General features: G+C 43.7%; 1 protein-coding gene across 2 annotated transcripts in view; it reads right to left on the bottom strand.

Moving 5' to 3' along the window:
- LOC142311117 (uncharacterized) overlaps positions 1-23,026 on the bottom strand; it is a 53,047-nt gene that overhangs the window by 8,746 nt on the left and 21,275 nt on the right. For both annotated transcript variants that reach the window (XM_075349241.1, XM_075349242.1), the window contains exons 3-4: positions 15,006-15,152; positions 14,801-14,930 (exon numbers count right to left, since the gene is read on the bottom strand). In XM_075349241.1, coding sequence (XP_075205356.1) covers positions 14,801-14,930; positions 15,006-15,152 — 277 coding nt within the window. The remainder of the gene's footprint in view (positions 1-14,800; positions 14,931-15,005; positions 15,153-23,026) is intronic.

Here is a 23,026-nt window from a genome sequence, read left to right as displayed (position 1 = left end):
AATGTGCAGGAAATGTGCAGGAAGCTACTGGTGCCCACAGCAGCTTGTGGTCAAGTTACATGAACATGACTCAGCTGTCATATGCTGGTGACCATGTAAACCCAACCTACAATATTTTCCTATAAAAAATACACCGAACTCGCTTAATGTTAGGGGATACCTTCCAGGACATTGAAGTGTACGTACGCACTGTTCCTGTGATGCAAGATGCCATGATGTTGATTCCTTATCATTAATTCGAGTTCCCTCCGATGTGAAAGGATTGCTACAACATAACGGTAATGTTGATGCATATTTCTGTTATTGTATAAGTTTCTATGACTATAGTTCTTATGCCTATGTACCATTGACTATATATATTCATGTGCTATTAAAATAAATAGTATCTTGCTATAAAGAATATTAGTATTCGTGCCTGATTAGGATATCAGTGAGCGCTTCGTAAGTACGGGCTTTCAGCCCCCTTTTTAGTAGAATTTAGCAAGACAATAGTGTGTGTATATAGTGTGTTTAGTGTGTGTGTATAGTGTGTGTGTGTGTGTGTGAATAGTGTGTGTGTATAGTGTGTATAGTGTGTGTGTGTGTATAGTGTGTGTGTGTATAGTGTGTGTGTGCACGTGTATAGTGTGTGTATATAGTGTGTGTGTGTATAGTGTGTGTGTGTGTATAGTGTGTGTGTGTGTATAGTGTGTGTGTGTGTGTGTGTGTGTGTATAGTGTGTGTGTGTGTATAGTGTGAGTGTGTGTGTATAGTGTGTGTGTGTATAGTGTGTGTGTGTGTGTATATATAGTGTGTGTGTATATTGTGTGTATAGTGTGTGTGTATAGTGTGTGTGTATAGTGTGTGTATAGTGTGTGTGCGCACGTGTATAGTGTGTGTGTGTGTATATATGTGTGTAGTGTGTGTATATATAGTGTGTGTGTGTGTATATAGTGTGTGTATATAGTGTGTGTGTATAGTGTGTGTGTGTATAGTGTGTGTGTATATAGTGTGTATAGTGTGTGTATAGTGTGTGTATATAGTGTGTATAGTGTGTGTATAGAGTGTGTGTATAGTGTGTGTGTGTATATAGTGTGTGTATATAGTGTGTTTAGTGTGTGTGTATACTGTGTGTGTATAGTGTGTGTGTGTATAGTGTGTGTGTGTGTGTGTATAGTGTGTGTGTATAGTGTGTGTGTACAGTGTGTGTGTATAGTGTGTGTGTGTAGTGTGTGTGTATAGTGTGTGTGTGTATAGTGTGTGTGTATAGTGTGTGTGTATAGTGTGTGTGTATTGTGTGTGTATATTGTGTGTGTATTGTGTGTGTATATAGTGTGTGTATAGTGTGTGTGTGTATAGTGTGTCTGTATAGTGTGTGTGTGTGTATAGTGTGTGTGTATAGTGTGTGTGTATAGTGTGAGTGTGTGTATAGTGTGTGTGTGTATATAGTGTGTGTGTGTATTGTGTGTGTGTATTGTGTGTGTATATAGTGTGTGTGTGTATATAGTGTGTTTATAGTATTTGTATAGTGTGTGTGTGTGTGTGTGTGTATAGTGTGTGTATAGTGTGTGTGTGTGTGTATAGTGTGTGTGTATAGTGTGTGTGTATAGTGTGTGTGTGTATAGTGTGTGTGTATGTATAGTGTGTGTGTATAGTGTGTGTATATTGTGTGTGTGTATTGTGTGTGTATTGTGTGTGTATATAGTGTGTGTGTGTATATAGTGTGTGTGTATAGTGTGTGTATTGTGTGTGTATATAGTGTGTGTATAGTGTGTGTGTATAGTGTGTGTATAGTGTGTGTATAGTGTGTGTGTGTGTATATAGTTTGTGTATAGTGTGTGTGTATAGTGTGTGTGTATAGTGTGTGTGTGTATATAGTGTGTGTATAGTGTGTGTGTGTGTGTGTATATATTGTGTGTGTGTATATTGTGTGTGTATAGTGTGTGCGTGTGTATAGTGTGTGTGTGTATAGTGTGTGTGTATAGTGTGTGTATAGTGTGTGTATAATGTGTATAGTGTGTGTGTGTGTGTATAGTGTGTGTATAGTGTGTGTGTGTGTATAGTGTGTGTATAATGTGTATAGTGTGTGTGTATAGTGTGTGTATAATGTGTATAGTGTGTGTATAATGTGTATAGTGTGTGTATAATGTGTATAGTGTGTGTGTGTGTGTGCGCGCCTCTCTGCTGGGGCAATGACGTCACAGGTGGAAGTGAGAGGCTGCTCTCACAATCAATGGGGGACTTTTAGTTCCGCATTGAACGTACCAGGGATTATGGGATCAACCCCAGATTTGGATTTCGGCGGACCTGGATTATGGATGTCACAGGGAATTAAATTTGAAAAGATGGCGTCTATTGTGTTCTAATTTCTATTTTTATGTCTTTTCAGGGTCAACTTTGGAGAACGTCGGGGGACATCTAAATGGATTACGGCGGACCTTTAGCATTTTAATAATTTTGTTAATAAATTGGTCAACGAGGGATGGCGTCGGGGGGTTTTTTGTTCTAATAAAAAGTATTACTTTCAAATAAAGGAATTCGTAATGGGGGTGTTTACTAGATACCCACCCATTACTAATACCAGGACTTGATGTCAGCTGGCAATTCACAGCTGTTATCAACCCCATATATTACCCCGTTTGCCACCGCACCAGGGCAACGGGATGAGTTGGGGCGAAGCGCCAGTATTGGCACGTCTAATGGATGCGCCACTTCTGGGGCGGCTGCGGCCTGCTATTTTTAGGCTGGGGAGTGTCCAATAACAGTGGACCTCCCTAGTCTGAGAATATCAGACCCCAGCTGTCCGCTTTACCTTGGCGTGTATAGTGTGTGTGTGTGTATAGTGTGTGTGTGTGTGTGTATAGTGTGTGTGTGTGTGTGTATATAGTGTGTGTGTGTATAGTGTGTGTGCGCACGTGTATAGTGTGTGTGTATAGTGTGTGTGTGTATAGTGTGTGTGTATAGTGTGTGTGTGTGTATATAGTGTGTGTATAGTGTGTGTGTATAGTGTGAGTGTGTGTGTGTGTGTATAGTGTGTGTGTGTGTGTGTGTATAGTGTGTGTGTGTGTGTATTGTGTGTGTGTATTGTGTGTGTATATAGTGTGTGTGTGTATATAGTGTGTTTATAGTGTGTGTATAGTGTGTGTGTGTGTGTGTGTATAGTGTGTGTGTGTGTATAGTGTGTGTGTATAGTGTGTGTATAGTGTGTGTATATTGTGTGTGTGTATTGTGTGTGTATTGTGTGTGTATATAGTGTGTGTGTGTATATAGTGTGTGTGTGTATAGTGTGTGTATTGTGTGTGTATATTGTGTGTGTGTATAGTGTGTGTGTGTGTGTGTATAGTGTGTGTGTGTATAGTGTGTGTGTGTGTGCATATAGTGTGTATAGTGTGTGTGTATAGTGTGTGTGTGTGTAGTGTGTGTGTATAGTGTGTGTGTATATAGTGTGTGTGTATATTGTGTGTGTGTATATTGTGTGTGTGTATATTGTGTGTGTGTATATTGTGTGTGTATAGTGTGTGTATAGTGTGTGTGTGTGTGTGTGTATAGTGTGTGTGTGTGTATAGTGTGTGTGTGTATAGTGTGTGTATAATGTGTATAGTGTGTGTATAGTGTGTGTGTGTGTATAGTGTGTGTATAATGTGTATAGTGTGTGTGTATAGTGTGTGTATAATGTGTATAGTGTGTGTGTGTGTGTGTGTGTGTGCGCGCCTCTCTGCTGGGGCAATGACGTCACAGGTGGAAGTGAGAGGCTGCTCTCAAAATCAATGGGGGACTTTTAGTTCCGCATTGAACGTACCAGGGATTATGGGATCAACCCCAGATTTGGATTTCGGCGGACCTGGATTATGGATGTCACAGGGAATTAAATTTGAAAAGATGGCGTCTATTGTGTTCTAATTTCTATTTTTATGTCTTTTCAGGGTCAACTTTGGAGAACGTCGGGGGACATCTAAATGGATTACGGCGGACCTTTAGCATTTTAATAATTTTGTTAATAAATTGGTCAACGAGGGATGGCGTCGGGGGGTTTTTTGTTCTAATAAAAAGTATTACTTTCAAATAAAGGAATTCGTAATGGGGGTGTTTACTAGATACCCACCCATTACTAATACCAGGACTTGATGTCAGCTGGCAATTCACAGCTGTTATCAACCCCATATATTACCCCGTTTGCCACCGCACCAGGGCAACGGGATGAGTTGGGGCGAAGCGCCAGTATTGGCACGTCTAATGGATGCGCCACTTCTGGGGCGGCTGCGGCCTGCTATTTTTAGGCTGGGGAGTGTCCAATAACAGTGGACCTCCCTAGTCTGAGAATATCAGACCCCAGCTGTCCGCTTTACCTTGGCGTGTATAGTGTGTGTGTGTGTGTATAGTGTGTGTGTGTGTGTGTGTGTGTATAGTGTGTGTGTGTGTGTATATAGTGTGTGTGTATAGTGTGTGTGCGCACGTGTATAGTGTGTGTGTATAGTGTGTGTGTGTATAGTGTGTGTGTGTATAGTGTGTGTGTGTGTGTGTGTATAGTGTGTGTGTGTATAGTGTGTGTGTATAGTGTGAGTGTGTGTGTGTGTATAGTGTGTGTGTGTGTGTATATATAGTGTGTGTGTGTGTGTATGTATTGTGTGTGTATATAGTGTGTGTGTGTGTATATAGTGTGTTTATAGTGTGTGTATAGTGTGTGTGTGTGTGTATAGTGTGTGTGTATAGTGTGTGTATAGTGTGTGTATATTGTGTGTGTGTATTGTGTGTGTATTGTGTGTGTGTGTGTGTGTGTGTATAGTGTGTGTATTGTGTGTGTATATAGTGTGTGTGTGTATAGTGTGTGTGTGTGTGTATAGTGTGTGTGTGTATAGTGTGTGTGTGTGTGTGCATATAGTGTGTATAGTGTGTGTGTATAGTGTGTGTGTGTGTGTGTAGTGTGTGTGTGTGTATAGTGTGTGTGTATATAGTGTGTGTGTGTATAGTGTGTGTATAGTGTGTGTATAGTGTGTGTATAGTGTGTGTATAGTGTGTGTATAGTGTGTGTATAGTGTGTGTATAGTGTGTGTGTGTATAGTGTGTGTGTGTGTATAGTGTGTGTGTGTATAGTGTGTGTATAATGTGTATAGTGTGTGTATAGTGTGTGTGTGTGTATAGTGTGTGTATAATGTGTATAGTGTGTGTGTATAGTGTGTGTATAATGTGTATAGTGTGTGTGTGTGTGTGTGCGCGCGCGCCTCTCTGCTGGGGCAATGACGTCACAGGTGGAAGTGAGAGGCTGCTCTCAAAATCAATGGGGGACTTTTAGTTCCGCATTGAACGTACCAGGGATTATGGGATCAACCCCAGATTTGGATTTCGGCGGACCTGGATTATGGATGTCACAGGGAATTAAATTTGAAAAGATGGCGTCTATTGTGTTCTAATTTCTATTTTTATGTCTTTTCAGGGTCAACTTTGGAGAACGTCGGGGGACATCTAAATGGATTACGGCGGACCTTTAGCATTTTAATAATTTTGTTAATAAATTGGTCAACGAGGGATGGCGTCGGGGGGGTTTTCTAGAAATCACTTTTCTAGTGCGCACATAGCCTAAAGATCTTACTTTTACTTTTTTTTTTTTTGAATGGTTGCACAGGCCACCTTCCAACATACATATCGATGAAAAATTCATTGTACAACCGCAAGTAGCAGCAGCATAGGTGGCGAGGACGCGGCAGGCAGCGGGGATAGGTAAGCTCTATGAATCCTCCTCCTCATTCTCCTCCTCATAATCCTCCTCCTCATAATCCTCCTCCTCATAATCCTCCTCCTCCTCATAATCATGATGGAGGAGGAGGATAATGAGGAGGAGGAGGAGGATAATGATGATGGAGAAGGAGGATAATGATGATGGAGGAGGAGGATAATGATGATGGAGGAGGAGGAGGATAATGATGATGGAGGATAATGATGATGGAGGAGGAGGAGGATAATGATGATGGAGAAAGAGGATAATGATGGAGGAGGAGGATAATGATGATGATGGAGGAGGATAATGATGGAGGAGGAGGATAATGATGGAGGAGGAGGATAATGATGGAGGAGGAGGCTAATGATGATAATGGAGGAGGATAATGATGGAGGAGGAGGATAATGATGATGATGGAGGAGGATAATGATGATGGAGGAGGATAATCATGATGATGGAGGAGGATGAGGATAATGATGATGGAGGAGGAGGAGGATAATGATGGAGGAGGATGACTATAATGATGATGGAGAAGGAGGATAATGAAGAGGAGGATAATGAGGAGGAGGAGAATGATGATGGAGGAGAATGATGATGGAGGAGGAGTAGTAGGAGGAGGAGGAGGATTCATAGAGCTTACCTATCCCCGCTGCCTGCCGCGTCCTCGCCACCTATGCTGCAGCTACTTGCGGTTGTATAATGAATTTTTCATCGATATGTATGTTGGAAGGTGGCTTGTGCAACCATTCCAAAAATAAAAGTAAAGTAAGATCTTTAGGCTATGTGCGCACTAGAAAAGTGATTTTTCTCAAGAAAATTTCTTGAGAAACTTCTGGGAGTTGAAGATTACCGCACCTGCGGTAAAAAAAACGCACCAAAACCACGGGAAAAACGCATGCGCTTTTCCTGCAGTTTTCCCGCAGGTTGGTCCCTGCGTTTTTTTTATGAACTGCAATAAATAATATAGATATTAGATAGACAAATAATGGATAGATAGATGAGAAAGACCTATATAATGTCCCACCCCCGTGCATATTCTAAGCTGGCACCCTTTAGTGACTTTCATCACTAAAGGGTGCCTAGCCTTCTATTTAGCCAAAAAATAAATAATTAAAAAAAAATGACGTGGGGTTCCCCCTATTTTTGTAGCCAGTTAGGGTAAAGCAGATGGCTGCAGCCTGCTGGCAACTTCACCTTGGCTGGTAATCCAAAACAGAGGGCACCCCACGCAGTTATTTTACATTAAATAAATAATTTAAAACAAAAAACGTGGGGTCCCCCCAAATTGGATCACCAGCCAAGGTAAAGCGGACAGCTGCGGTCTGATATTCTCAGACTAGGGAGGTCCACTGTTATTGGACACTCCCCAGCCTAAAAATAGCAGGCCGCAGCCGCCCCAGAAGTGGCGCATCCATTAGACGTGCCAATACTGGCGCTTCGCCCCAACTCATCCCGTTGCCCTGGTGCGGTGGCAAACGGGGTAATATATGGGGTTGATAACAGCTGTGAATTGCCAGCTGACATCAAGTCCTGGTATTAGTAATGGGTGGGTATCTAGTAAACACCCCCATTACGAATTCCTTTATTTGAAAGTAATACTTTTTATTAGAACAAAAAACCCCCCGACGCCATCCCTCGTTGACCAATTTATTAACAAAATTATTAAAATGCTAAAGGTCCGCCGTAATCCATTTAGATGTCCCCCGACGTTCTCCAAAGTTGACCCTGAAAAGACATAAAAATAGAAATTAGAACACAATAGACGCCATCTTTTCAAATTTAATTCCCTGTGACATCCATAATCCAGGTCCGCCGAAATCCAAATCTGGGGTTGATCCCATAATCCCTGGTACGTTCAATGCGGAACTAAAAGTCCCCCATTGATTGTGAGAGCAGCCTCTCACTTCCACCTGTGACGTCATTGCCCCAGCAGAGAGGCGCGCGCGCACACACACACACACTATACACACACACTATATACACACTCATAATATACACACACTATATACACACTATACACACACACTATATACACACACACACACTATACACACACACACACTATACACACACACTATACACGTGCGCACACACACACTATACACGCACTACACACACACACTAAACACACACACACACTATACACGTGTGCACACACACACACACTATACACACACACACACTATACACACACACACTAAACACACACACACTATACACACACACACACACACACTATACACGTGCGCACACACACACTATACACGCACTACACACACACACACTATACACACACACACTATACACACACTATACACACATACACGCGCGCACACACACATTATACACACACACGCGCACATTATACACACGCGCGCGTGCGCATACACACATTATACACACGCGCGCGCGCGCATACACACATTATACACACGCGCGCGCACACACATTATACACACACACATTATACACACACGCGCGCGCACATTATACACGCGCGCACACACACATTATACACATGCGCACACACACACACACACTATACACACACGCGCGCACACACATACACACGCGCGCACACACGCACGCGCACACACACAAATTATACGCACGCGCACACACACACACATACACACGCGCACACACACACTATACACACACACGCGCACACACACACACACTATACGCACGCGCGCACACACACACACATACGCACGCGCGCACACACACACGCACATTATACGCACGCGCGCACACACACATTATACACACGCGCGCACACACACATTATACACACGCGCGTGCACACACATTATACACGCGCGCGCACACACACACATTATACACGCGCGCGCACACACACACACATTATACACGCGCGCACGCACACATTATACGCACGCGCACACACACACACACACATTATACGCACGCGCGCACACACATTATACGCACACACATTATACACACACACACACACACACACACACACACACACACACACACACCTGTGAGTGCTTTCCTGCAGTGACCTGGAATTCAGAAGGTCAACGCAGGGGCGCACACACAGCAGTGTGTGTATAATGTGTGTGTGTGACTGCTGGGGCAATGACATCACAGGTGCTAGTAATTTCATTCACCTGACCCCGTGAAGACAGTGCCGCCCGATATCACTACCGTGACCGGGTCTCGCAGCACTGCCGTCACGGGGTCATGTGAGTCCATGGTGAGCTTACCTCACCTGACCCCCGATGTCGCTGGCAGGCTGCTGTCCTGGCCCGGTGTCCTGAGGCGGCACGTCATCGTAGCTACAGCTGATCGTGTCCTCCGATCAGCTGTTCTGCAGTCCTGTTGTGATCGCGCTCGCTCCCGCGGTCACAACGGGATCTGAAGGAGCGAGGGCGCATGCGCCGCCCTCTTAGACACCAAGCTGTGTGATGCGGGCTTCAGAAACATCGCGCGGAGATAAGCGCTATACGCAGAGGCCCACTCCGGCGCCATGTTTCTGAAGATTAGAAATTTACATACAGCCAGAGGGAGGTAGGGAGGAACAGGCGGCGCGGGGGGGGGTGGGGAACACGTGCATAACCCGCCCAGACATCAGGAGAGAGGGAGGAACAGGCTGGTGGGGGGGCGGGGAACTCCTGCATAACCCGCCCGGACATTAACCTCATAACGACGGCCGTACGACTTAAAGCGGCGGCAAAACAGGGTACTTATTCTGTTCCGCCGCTTTAAAGCGGCGGCCCGAAAAAACCCTGTAGCGCCCCCCAGCGACCGAAAATCTCGGGGGTTTCAGCTACCGGGGGTAGCTGAGACCCCCCAGATTATGAATCGGGGTGTTTTTTTTGGACCCCGATCATGTGATCGGCGGTATACACCGTATACCGACGAACACATGAAAAAAAAAGAAATGGCCGGTAAAACTGATTTCTTTTTCATCTGACATGATCAAACATGTCAGATGAGAAAGAAATCTAACCCCCTAGTGCCCCCAAAGCCCCCGGTACCGGAGAGTCCCCCCCACCCCCACCCCTACCCCCACCGGACATCCAAAATGGCGCCGAAGCGCACAGAAAACTGCCGCCGCCGCCGGCTCTGCAGTCATTTCCCTCCGATCTGAAATGATCAAACATTTCAGATCGGAGGGAAATGTCCTCCCCCTGACCCCTCCTCCGGTCCACCGGAGCCCTCTGGTCACCGGAGCCCCCTCCGGTTCTCCAGAGCCACCACCCCCCTCCGGAGCGTGGAAGATGGCGGCGCACAGCGCGCGGCCGCCTTCATTCTGCTCTTTCTGCCGCATGTGACACGTCACATGCGGCAGAAAGGTGTCCCCAGGTCCCACTAGGTAACCCCCCCCCCCCCCAAGCCCCCGGTTATACGTTACCTGTCTGCCGCTCCGGGCCCGCGATCGCCGCCTCCTTCTTCAATGCTGGCGGCGCATGCGCAGACAGCGGCTGTCAGCTGGATCTCTGCAAGCAGGGATCCTGCTGACGTCGCTGATGCACAGGCTCCACTGTGGACCGGGGGAGGGTGAGTGCAGTGATCTGCAGCCACACTCCTCACATGGAGAGGCTGCTGTTCCAGAAAATGGGGGGTACGTTCTGTGAGCGTGCCCCTCATATTCTAGAATGAGGTTACTGCAGGTCACTCTGCCCTAGGTTGGACCGGGGCAGTGTGAGTGCAGTATTCTCAGATTACTGCACCCACACTGCTCATGGAGAGCTTGCTCTTCCAGAAAATGGGGGATACGTTCCCTGAACGTGCCCCCCATATTCTAGAAGATCCAGAGTCGGCGCGGGACCTCCAAAATGGATTACAGCGACCGGAATTTCTTTATTTTCAATAAATTGGTAAAAGAGGAATGTTTCGGGGAGTGTTTTTTCAAATAAATTTTTTTTTTGTCTTTTTTTTTTCTATTACTGACTGGGTTAGTGATGTCGGGTATCTGTTCAGATGCCGTGACATCACTAACCCCAGGGCTTGATGCCAGGTGACATTACAGCTGGTATCAACCCCATATATTACCCCGTCTGCCACCGCACCAGGGCGCGGGATGAGCTGGGGCGAAGCGCCAGGATTGGCGCATCTAATGGATGCGCCACTTCTGGGGCGGCTGCGGCCTGCTATTTTTAGGCTGGGAAGAGTCCAATAACCATGGCTCTTCCCACCCTGAGAATACCAGACCCCAGCTGTCCGCTTCACCTTGGCTGGTGATCTAATTTGGGGGGGACCCCACGTTTTGTTTTTTTTTTTAAAAAAACGCCTGGGGAGCCCTCCAAATTGATCACCAGCCAAGGTGAAGCTGTCAGCTGTGGTTTGCAGGCTACAGCTGTCTGCTTTACCCTAGCTGGCTATCAAAAATAGGGGGGACCCCACGTCGTTTATTTTAATTATTAATTTTTTGGGGGGCTAAATACAAGGCTAGGCACCCTTTAGTGCCACATGAAAGGCACTAAAGGGCGCCAGCTTAGAATATGCAGGGGAATGGGACGTTATATTTGTTTGACATCTATCCATTCATCCATTGTAGCATTTTACGCTGTGTGCCCACAATCAGGGTTTGCAGCGTTTTGGGCGCAGAGTGTTTTCCCTGTGTCCATAATGCTGCGTTGTGCAGTAGAAGCACAGTGGAAGGATTTTTAGAAATCCCATGCCCAATGTGCTTCTTTTCTCCGCAGCATAAACCGACCTGTGTCGCAGCTTCCCGAGCCTCAGCATGTCAATTTATGCTGCGGAGATGAGTGTTCTCTGCAGGTAGCATAGAGCTCCACAGCGGCCTGAACCCAAATCGTGGGCTTGGGCAGCTGCGTTCTCCCGTGGACAACACTCACATCTCTGCAGGAAGGCTGACACTGTATACTAGATGCCGTGTCGCTGGATCATGGCCACAGAGCCTAACAGTGAGACATTTGTTGCTACAGCAACATTTTTGTGAAGTACCTGTGGATTCAAAATGCTTACTATACTCCTGAATAAAATCCAGTTTCCAAAATGGGGTCACTTGTGGGGGTTTCTGCTGTATAGGTACCCAAGGGGCCCTGCTAATGTGACATGGTGCGCGCAATTTATTTCAACTTTTCCAGAATTCAAATGGTGCTCCCTCCATTCCAAGCCCTCCCATTTATCCAAACAGAGGTTTTTGGCCACATGTGGGGTATCCCTGTGCTCATAAGAAATTGGATAACAACCAGTGGGGTCCACGGTTTGTTGTTGTCTCTTGAAAAAGTGAGAAATTTGATGCTAAAGCAACAGTTTTGTGAAAAAAATGAAAATTTTCAATATGGCAACCTAAGCTTATCAAATTCTGTGAAGTACTCGTGGATTCAAACTGCTCACTATACACCTAGATAAAAGCCTTGAGGTGTCTTGTTTCCAGAATGAAGTCACTTGTGGGGGACCGCCACTGTTTAGGCACCTCAGGGGCTCTCCAAATGCAACCTGGCGTCCGCTATTGATTCCAGCCAATTTTGCAGTCAAATGGCACTCCTTCCCTTCCGAGCCCTGCCATGCGCCCAAACAGTTGATTTCCACCACATATAAGGTATCGCCAAACTCAGGAGAAATTGCACAATAAATGTTATGCTGAATTTTTTCCTTTTACTCTTGTAAAAAAAAAAGCTACCTGGTTGAAATAACAATTTTGTGGTAAAATTTTATTTTTTTTTTTTCATGGCTCAACGTTATAAAATTCTGTGAAGCACCTGAGGGTTCAGGGTACTCACCAAACATCTAGATAAATTCCTTGAGGGGCCTAGTTTCCAAAATGGGGCCACTTGTGCGGGGTTTCTGCTGTTTAGGTACCTTAGGGGACCTCCAAATGCGACATGGTGCCCGCAATCTTTTTCAGCCAAATTTCCTTTCTAAAATTCAAATATTGCTCCTTTCGTTCCAAGCCCTCCCATTTGTCCAAATAAAAAAGGTTTCAGACCACATGTGAGGTATCACCGCGCTCATAAAAAAGTGGTTAACAAACCTTGAGGTCAAATTTTTGGAATTACCTCTTGAAAAAGTGAGAAAATTGATGCTAAAGCAACATTTTTGAGAAAATTATTAAAATTTTCAATATGACAACGTAACGTTAACAAAATCTGTGAAGTACCTGTGGATCTAAAATGCTCACTATACCCCTAGATAGAAGCCTTGAGGGGTCTAGTTTCCAAAATGGTGTCACTTCTGAGGGATTTCTTCTGTTTAGGTACCTTAGCGGACCTGTAAATGCAACATGGTGCCCACAATCTATTTCAGCCAAATTTGCTTTCCAAAATTCAAATATTGCTCCTTCTGTTCCGAGCCCTCCCATTTGTCCAAACAGAGGTTTCTGACCACATGTGGGGTATCGGCGCGCTCATAAGAAAGTGGGGAACAAGTTTTGAGGTCCATTTTGTTGTGTTATTTCTTCTAAAAGTGAATAAATTTGGGTTAGAGCAACATTTTTAGGTAAAATTTAATTTTTGCTTTTTTTCATTCCACATTGCTTTTGTTCATGTGAAGCACCTGAAGGGTTAATAAACTTCTTGAATGTGGTTTTGAGTACTTTGGGGGGTGCAGTTTTTAGAATGGTGTCACTTTTGGGTATTTTCTGTCATCTAGGCCTATTGAAGTCACTTCAAATGTGATGTGGTCCCTAAAAAACTGGTTTTGTAAATTTTGATGTAAAAATGAGAAATTGCTGATAAACTTTGAACCCCTCTAACTTCCTAACAAAAAAAAAATTTGTTTCCAAAATTGTGCTGATGTAAAGTAGACATGTGGGAAATGTTATTTATTAACTATTTTGTGTCACAGAAATCTCTGGTTTAACGGTATAAAAATTCAAAAGTTGAAAATTGCTAAATTTTCAAAATTTTTGCCAATATTAAATTTTTTTCATAAATAAACACAAAAAATATTGTCCTAAATTTGGTACTAACATGAAGTCCAATATGTGACGAAAAAACAATCTCAGAATCACCGGGATCCGTTGAAGCGTTCCAGAGTTATAACCTCATGAAGTGACACTGGTCAGAATTGCAAAATTTGGTCTGGTCATTAAGGTGAAAATTAGCTCCGTCACTAAAGGGTTAACAGAGAGGTGCACACGTCAATCAAAAAGTGCACGAAATTTCAAACTTTATAAAGTTGGATTTCACTGACTAAACACCCGAGCTGCACCCTAATGGTATGTACACAATGTGCCTGATAGTGCCAGCACTGCACTGGCTGCAGCTTATACACGAAAATCCTGATGTTTGGTTCCCTTTAAAAATAAATAAATAAATATTAAACAATTCCTTTTTTGGCAGACACATTCCTTTTAAGCCACGATGATTTTGTTTTTTTTTTTTTAAATTGCAGCATTGTGGTTTTACTGTGATCGTGGTGAAAAACGAAGCCGCAGTATGTGACCATAGTGCTACTAAACACTCTCTCCTATATAATTTCTGCCACTGCCTATGCAGAGCGCAGCAGCCAGTGATTATTACACTGCTGCACTCTGAACTCTTATTAAGCTCCATTTTTGAAGTTCAACGGTGGTTTCTGCAGAACACAGCCATCGAAGTGACTTAGTCATCATCTGCTGTGGTTTACAAACTAAATTTCAATGTACAGAGCTCAGTAGCCAGTGATAAAGTGAGCCTGAGTGCTGTGCTCTGCAGAGGCAGCAGTTAGCTCAAGAAGTGTTCAACATATGGAGCCCAGCAACCGATGATGATCTGACAGTACAACTGTGTTATGCATACTGGACATAACCAGGATTGTGACCCCTCCATGAAAGTTGGCCATTAGCAGCCCACCCTCTCTGACCCCCTGCTGAGTATGGTAGACACGAAAGAAGTGCAGTCCCGGATGTCTTTCCGTTGCTGCCATGTCAACCAAGCAATCTCAACTACATGACATAACCACTGCAGCCAATTACTTGGCACAGTAGTCTAATGCACTCTACACTGGCATGACCTCAGTGATTGGCTGCAGCGGTTACTTGTAAAAGCGAAGCGTAGTGTCAGTACCTTAGTGGCAAGTGGAAATCTGATTTCAGTCAATTTCTCAGTCACTCTCAGATCAGTGATCTTCACAGTACACACATGTAAATACATATTCATACATAATGATCTAATCTCCGTGTACCTGATGATGATGATGAGCGGGCTTGGTGATCCTTAATCATAAGATCCTCATACAGATCCTTGTGTCCTTCTACATACTCCCACTCCTCCATGGAGAAATAGACGGCGACATCCTGGCATTTTATAGGAACCTGATATACAATAATACAGTCATCATCCATATACCCAATCAGTTATAATGCCCCAGTATTCCCAGCAGCGCTCACCTCTGCAGTCAGCAGCTCAATGATCTTACTGGCGAGTCCTATCACTTTTTGGTCATTTTTTCGCCTGCATATCTCACTTCGGTTATCTCGCACCTTGGTAAGGATGCTGGTTGTTGACTTTCTGGAATTCTTGGAAGGAACATAATCCTATAAGAAAAGATGATTATTCAAATACGTTTCTAGGCCGAAATAGTGGCTAATGAGTGGAACAAGCATTCATAAGAGTACTTCTTGCCAAATGCTGGCCCATGTAGGCTACTAATCACCCTGTTACCCACCTAATTGCATCATTCATGTCAATCAATTCATGTAAATCCAATAAGAGAGCCTAAAAATCATGATAATTGGCTTGACATCATCCCTTCGGAGTGCGATACTGATAATATTTTGAGGACATTTGTAGTAATGACCCTCAAATCCCTATACAGTCCACATTAGCCCTGTGTAAAAGCTCTATTAGGCTAAGTTCACACACTGCATTTTTTTCACGCTGCGTTTTTGTGCGATTTTTGTCACAAAAACCGCACAAAAACGTACCTGCGGCAAAAGAAACGCGGCACAAATGCATGCGTTTTTACCGCGTTTTGGTGCGTTTTTTGCTGCGTTTTTGCTCACTGCGTTTTTATGCGGTTTTTATCAGTGAACATTGCCATTAAAGATTGTTAAAAAAAAAAAAGAAAAAAGGTCTGATATCATTTCCTTCTTCAATATGTTCTTCATTCTCGACTAGTGTATGCAGGAGAGCAGACAGCTGCAGAACTACAAGGCTCAGCATCCTCCATCCAGGACTGTATGCTGGAGGGACAGGCAGAGGGAGCAGACCTACAAGGCTCAGCATACTCTATCCACTAGTGGATGCAGGAGAGCAGACAGCATCTGCAGAACTACAAGACTCAGCATCCTCCATCCAGGACTGTATGCTGGAGGGAGAGTTAGGGGGAGCAGACCTACAAGGCTCAGCATACTCCATCCACTAGTGGATGCAGGAGAGCAGACAGCAGCTGTAGAACTACAAGGCTCAGCATCCTCCATCCAATAGTGTATGCAGGAGAGCAGACAGCAGCTGCCGAACTACAAAGCTCAGCATCCTCCTTCCAGGACTGTATGCAGGATTTCTTTGCCCCCCCCCCCCCCAAAAATGACGTGGGCTTCGCCATATTTTTGTATGCTAGCCGGGTACAGCAGGCAGGTAGATAATAGGCAGCTGGCTGCCCCCAACCCCCAGCTGCCCATTTGTACCCGGCTGGGAACCAAAAATATAGGGAAGCCCTTTTTTTTTTAAACTATTTCATGAATTTCATTAAATAATTAAAAAACAAATGACGTGGGCTTCGCCAAATTTTTGTGTCCAGCCAAGTACAACTAGGCAGCTGGGGATTGGAATCTTCGATGCAGGGTAGTGTAATGACAAAAAATTTTTTTATGAAACCATGTGCAATGGAGGAACTTTTATGGGTAATTTAAGAATAAGTATTGCTTTTTTTGTTTTTTTAAAAAAGTTCCCCCTTTCATTCAAATGAAATAAGGCAAAAATTATTTTTTCCCCCCCAAAAAAGGACATGCAATTTTACATTATTGAAACGATAATAGTACTAAGAAACTTTTATTATTCGTTTTTTAACAAATACGGTATAAAACAGTTAATTCTAAGTACAATATGTACAAAAGAAGTGTTTAAAAATTATTTTTTCTTATGAATTTTAGATTCAAAAATTCAATTTTTTTCGATTACGCATTTAGTTCCTCCATCAGTTTTACAGCACGTTCGGCATTTTGGTTAGATCTGGGAATGTCAATTAATGACTCCTCGACCAACCATTGCGCCTTCAAACACTTAATTGCCTTCTTGCACTTTGTCTTGGTGAGTGAGGTTAACAGTTCATTGAAGGAGCTTCGTTGTAGTGTTGCGACTGGAACCAGGCATTTGCCCATTCATAGCAGATGAAGTCGCATGCTATACCGAGGACGCGGCGCCACCCTGGTATCAGAAAAAATGCTATAACAGCATATACAGCTTGCGAGTTCCATCTTGCCATGTGCAGGTTTGGGAGTTTCTTCCAACTGATTCGAGGCCAACGTGATGTTGTTTTGTAATGACGATATGCCTGACATAGTTCATATAAGAACTTGAAATCATCTCGCCATCCAGGATTCTCGCCTGTGTTGACATCATGTGTTGCGACTTGGTGGTAATCAATCTGAAGTGAGGCATAGTTTTCTGTTAATTTGTCAATGAAGAAATAATTGAGTTCTGGTTTCTTCGTTGACTCTGGAATAAGGAAATTCATGACGTGCTTCAGTAGGAGGTCGAGTACATGGTGTTGACAGCCAATGTATTGTGGCTTCTGAAAGCCCTTTCTCAAGACATCATCCTGTATCAGCGTTACAATCCCGTTCAAACGACCAGTATTTACTGCTACCATGTCACAGATTATCTTGCGAATATTTTCCCAAGCGTCGTATTCATCAATTAGCTGATGTAGTTCCTTGTGAATAGCCGTGGCAGAAATTCTCACATTTCAGAATACCGAGTTTGATTTCGGTTGTGGAATTTTTCAGCAGAACTACTTGATACTCTTCCCCTTGGATTATTTTACCATCGAAGTGGAGACAATAGGGATCTTTGCTTTGAAGTGTTTCAAAAATTTTGGTTTGCGATTGCGAAGTGCTGGCTTGAGCTTGAAATATTGATAGTCGGATTCGTTTTCTTGGATGAATTGATTCCAAAGGAGCTTGTCTGAGCATCGAATAACCAACCTTGCCTCCACTCTCAACTTGCCTCAGGTAGAGCTCTTTATCCTCCGAGTTTTTCCATTCTCCATTAACGTTGGTGACATCAAATAACTGAGAAAGTGTTATATTACTTAGAAATCTATAAACATTTACACTATTTATTTATTACAATAATTTTATCACTTATTCACTTCATATACACTTTTTAAATTAAAAAATGTATTCACAATTAAAAAACTTATTCACAGTAAAATTCACTTTCTAGTATCCAAGATGGCTGCCTGACTCCAAATGTACCACATGCTTTTCAATTCTTTCAGCTCTTCTTTTAGCACATGTTTTGTAAGGCTAGATCTAACTTTTAAAGAAAACGTTAAATATAAATTTTTAATGGGTAACAATAAAAAATGTCATTTTTTTCACTAGATTATTCTTATTCTAGATGTTCTAAATTATTCCTGAATATTCTAAATCATTCCAGAATCTTCAAAAAATTAAAAACACGAAAAATCGGGGTTTTTTTGAAAATTTTGAAATGAAAAAGAGGGGGAACTTTTTTTAATATTTTACAAATTTGATGATACTGTCATTTGAATGCAATTGCTCCTCGAATGTAAGGGGTTTCATTTTCGTTTTGAAAATTTTTTAAAATAGTCATCACACCCAAGCTTTCTGGGCACCCCCGCTGCGAATTGCAGTCCGCAGCCACCCCAGAAAATGGCGCTTTCATAGAAGCGCCATCTTCTGGCGCTGTATCCAACTCTTCCAGCTGCCCTGATGCCGGTGGCTCGCTGGGTAATAATGGGGTTAGGGCTAGCTGTGTATTATCAGCTGGCCCTAAGCCCGAAACTCATGGTGTCACGCCAATATTAGACATAGCCACCATAAATTTCTAGTAAAGATAAAAAAAAAACACAACACAGAAAAATATTTTTATTAGAAATAAAACACAACACAATTAGTGACTCCATTTTTATTGAAATAAAGAACCCCCCTCTGCAGTAATCCTGGGTAAAGGGTCCAGCGCCGTCCAATCCGGATCCAATATCATCTGATCGGTTTGCTGGAAGGCAAAGCGATCAGATGATGTGCCAGGTTCAAGGCCTGAATCACATGACACAGCAGCTGATTGTATAAAAGCCGTTTATACAATCAGCTGATGCATCAGTGCAAAAAAACAAAACAAAAAACCACACACTTCTGTGCAGCGTTGGACTGGCTACCAGAGGAATCTCCAGTAATGCCAGGCCTGGATTCAGGTACCTGCACTGCACTCCGGAGCTGTCACCTGAGCTCTGGCGAGCAGCCTGGACTTTACAGCGAGCGCCAAATGACTGATTCCCCGGCACTTGCGGTTCAGTTCATGACAGCTCAATGGGTGGAAAACGCAGTGAAAAATGCAAAAATAATTGACATGCTGCGTTTTTGTGGGCACTACGAAAACGCAGCTAAAAAAAAATGCTGTGTGCAGACAGCAAAAATGAAAACTCATAGACTTTGCTGGGGAAGCAAAGTCATGCAGTTTTCTGAGCAAAAACGCCGTGAAAAACGCACTGTGTGAACTTACCCTAAAAAAGGGAACCTGCCATGTAAAAAATGCTATTAAATACGGAGTGACTCTGCAGCTTAATAGCATTCTAAAACTACCTGGCCGCCACACTGAAAGCTCAGTTACCGGGAGGAAATTAACTTAATTCCTCCCGACAGCCTTCAGCTTTCAGTCATAGAGGTGCAGCTGAAGTCACCGCTCAGTGAACAGCGACATTACCCACGCCCCGGCACTGACTGACAGCCGGCTCAGCAGTGTACCAAAACAGACACTGCTGTCAGTCAGTGTCAGGAGTCATTACAGCTGCAGCTCACTATGCACTGAGCGGCGACCGAAACGGCTCCGGCCACGGACCTATGACTGAAAGCCTGAGGCTGCTGGGAGGAATAAAGTACAGGTCCTCCCGGTAGCTGGTGCTTTCATTGCTGCAGCCAAGCAGTTTTACAGCACTATTAGCCTGCAGAATAACCCCATATCTGCAGTTACAAGTGTGTTTTGGCATCACAGGTCCATTAACCCCTTCACTACCTTGCGATTTTCCGTTTCTGCGCTTTAATTTTTTCTTCTCCTTCTTCCAAGAGCCAGAACGTTTGTATTTTTCCATCAATATAGCTATAAGAGTGCTTGTTTTTTTTGCAGGAAGGACAAGTTGTACTTTTGAATGACACCATTTATTTTACAATATAGTGAACTGGAAAACGGGAAACAAATTCCAAGTGCTGTGAAACTGCAAAAACAAAGTGCAATTCCACAATGGTTGTTTTGTTTTACTTTATTTACCATATTCACTATATGTAAAACCGAGATGGCAGTATGATTCTCCAGGTCAGTATGAGTATGTAATCACCAAACTTTCACAATTGGATGTGTTTAAAAATATGTTTTTGTGCAGAGATAATCTGATATATGTGCCCCTGCTATGTACTGAGTAATGGCCGTGTCTGACTGTACAGGGACATGGTCTGATCTTACCACATCTACTGGACAGGGGAAAAAGAGTATACAGACATTACAGCACAAGATTGCAAATATTTTTTTCTTTGAGGTAAAACATTTTTAAAAGACCGTCAGGGAAATGTTTTACCTCACAAAAAGAATCAGCTGTGATCCCATGCTATAATTTCTGTATACTCTTACTTCTTCCCCAGCCCAGGAGATGTGGTATGATCAGATCATGTCCTGTATGATCAGACACAGCCATTACACGGTACATGCCTGGGGTACATTTATAAGATCTCAAAACATTTTTGTAAACACTAAAAATTGTGGAGCTTATTATTCCAAAATCTATTGATTAAAATTATCTTTGTTGGTGGGGAAACCCCTTTAAGTATATCTAATATATAAAGCTGAATGTGTGTGTGTGTGTGTGTGTGTGTGTGTGTGTATATATGTATGTATGTATGTATGTATGTATGTGTGTATGTATGTGTGTATGTATGTGTGTATGTATGTGTGTATGTATGGGAGACAGACATTATATTACATTTCTATCTATTTGTTTTGTGGTTTTTGTGTGCAGAATACATTTTTGTTAATACATTCTATTTTGTTAACAGCAGTTATTAACCCGGGCGAAGCCGGGTAGTGCAGCTAGTTCATTATAAAATGGTTCACTGTATACGCCGGGGTCTCAGAAGCCAGAGCAAAGTATAGTAATGCCAGCCACGAGAAAAGGTGACAGACCACCCGCGCATGTGCACTACAATACTTTAATCTGCTGTCAGCCAGGCAGACCAAAGTGTGCATGCACAGGAGCACAATGGAGGCCTCTTTGTGAATGATGCAGCCACATGTGGCTGCGCAGGAGGACGGCGATCACACAAGATGGAAGAGGCACTGGACTGAGACCAACGACACCCAACGCAGGGCCGGCGTCAGCACCCGGCAAACCCGGTCAAATGCCGGGGACCTGGGCTGCCGTGTGGGGCCCACTCGTGGTGGCAGGAGTGGTGTACCGCTACTCAGGGGGGCCCGGTGCCCGCGCTGTCACCAGCCTCCCCCCGCCGAGGATCGCGCTGACAGCTCTGCAGTGGAGCGCGGTGATGTCACAACCACACATCTGCACTGAGGTCAGAGCGACAGCAGTGGATGCGCCGAGGAGACCGGAACAGCAGGGGAACCAGGAGAAGTGAGCATGTACTAGTCACTGTGGCCAGACAACCATGGGGCTATATACTACATGAAGGTGCATAATGCTATCTGGGTCTATACTGTGCTCTATAGGGCTATATGCTACATGAAGGTGCCTAATGCTATGTGGGTCTGCACTGTGCTATATAGGGCTGTATACTACATGAAGGTGCCTAATGCTATCTGGGTCTGTACTGTGCTATATGGGACTGTATACTACATGAAGGTGCCTAATGCTATATGGGTCTGTACTGTGCTATATGGGGCTGTATACTACATGAGGGTGCCAAAATTCTATCTGGGTCTGCAGTGTGCTATATGCTGGCTGTATACTACATGAAGGTGCCTAAAGCTATCTGGGTCTGCACTGTGCTATATGCGGGCTGTATACTACATGAGGGTGCCTAATGCTATATGGATATGCATTGTGCTATATAGGGGCTGTATACTACATGAGGGTGCGTAATGCTATATGGGTCTGCATGGTGCTATATGGGGACTGCTTAATGTTATATGGGAGTTGCATAGTGCCATATGGGGGCTGCATAGTGCCATAGGGGGGCTGCATAATGCTACATGGGGGCTACATAATACTATATGGAGGACTAAGGGGGCTTCATAACACCATATAGAGGAATATGGGGGCTGCATGCTACTATAACCCCAAAGTTGTATGTCCCCTCCACCCCGGTGCTGTATACCCCCCAGAGCTGTATGTGCCCCCCAACGTCAGTGCTGTTTACCCCCAGAGCTGCATGTAACCTCCCACCTCAGAGCTTTTTGTCCCCCCACCCCAGAGCCACTGTCCCCCTCTAGAGCTGTATACCCTTTTCCTCAGTAATATGTATACCCCCAGTAATGTGTATGTCCCTAGCCTCTCTTGTGATGTATATACAGCAGTGTTAGTGTTCTCTATATGCTGCCATGTCTGTTAGTGACTGCCATCAATCAGCATGGCACCGACACATGCCCAGGAGGAGCTGGATGGACACAAGGGGGAGATGAATGAGGCTGTTGCCGGCTTCCCAATATAAGAAATATCTCTAATGTGTCTGTGTGTGCATGTATGATGTGTATCTATGTATGTCAGTGTATATGACTGTGTCTAGATTTATGTCTATATATATATATATATATATATATATATATATATATATATATATATATATATATATATATATATATATATATATATATATATATATATATATATATATATATATATGTGTGTGTTTTTGTGAATTTCTCTTTAAATATATATGTGTACGTATCTGTGCATGTCTATATGTGGATGGGGCCCACTGAGACTCTTTCGCCCAGGGCCCACAAAAACCTGGAGCTGGCCCTGACTCAACGGACCGCCCCAAGGTGAGTATAATAAAGGTGTTTTTTATGTCATACAGAGCGGCCTGGGCTTTTATATACAGTATTCTGGAATGCGGTATAGAAGAGCTCACTGGTGGTGGTCGCAGCCTATAGGGAAAAAATCTGGTGACAGGTTCCCTTTAAGGCCCCCGCGGCTGCCAATGTTGACCTCTGTGAGGATCAAGCCATAATTTTTAAATAAATATATATTATATATACTGCGTTCAAAAGTTTGGGGTCA

The sequence above is a fragment of the Anomaloglossus baeobatrachus genome, chromosome 5 (genome assembly GCF_048569485.1).
Source record: "Anomaloglossus baeobatrachus isolate aAnoBae1 chromosome 5, aAnoBae1.hap1, whole genome shotgun sequence".
Classification (NCBI taxonomy): Eukaryota; Metazoa; Chordata; class Amphibia; order Anura; family Aromobatidae; genus Anomaloglossus; species Anomaloglossus baeobatrachus.
This window is presented reverse-complemented; position numbering and strand designations above follow the sequence as displayed.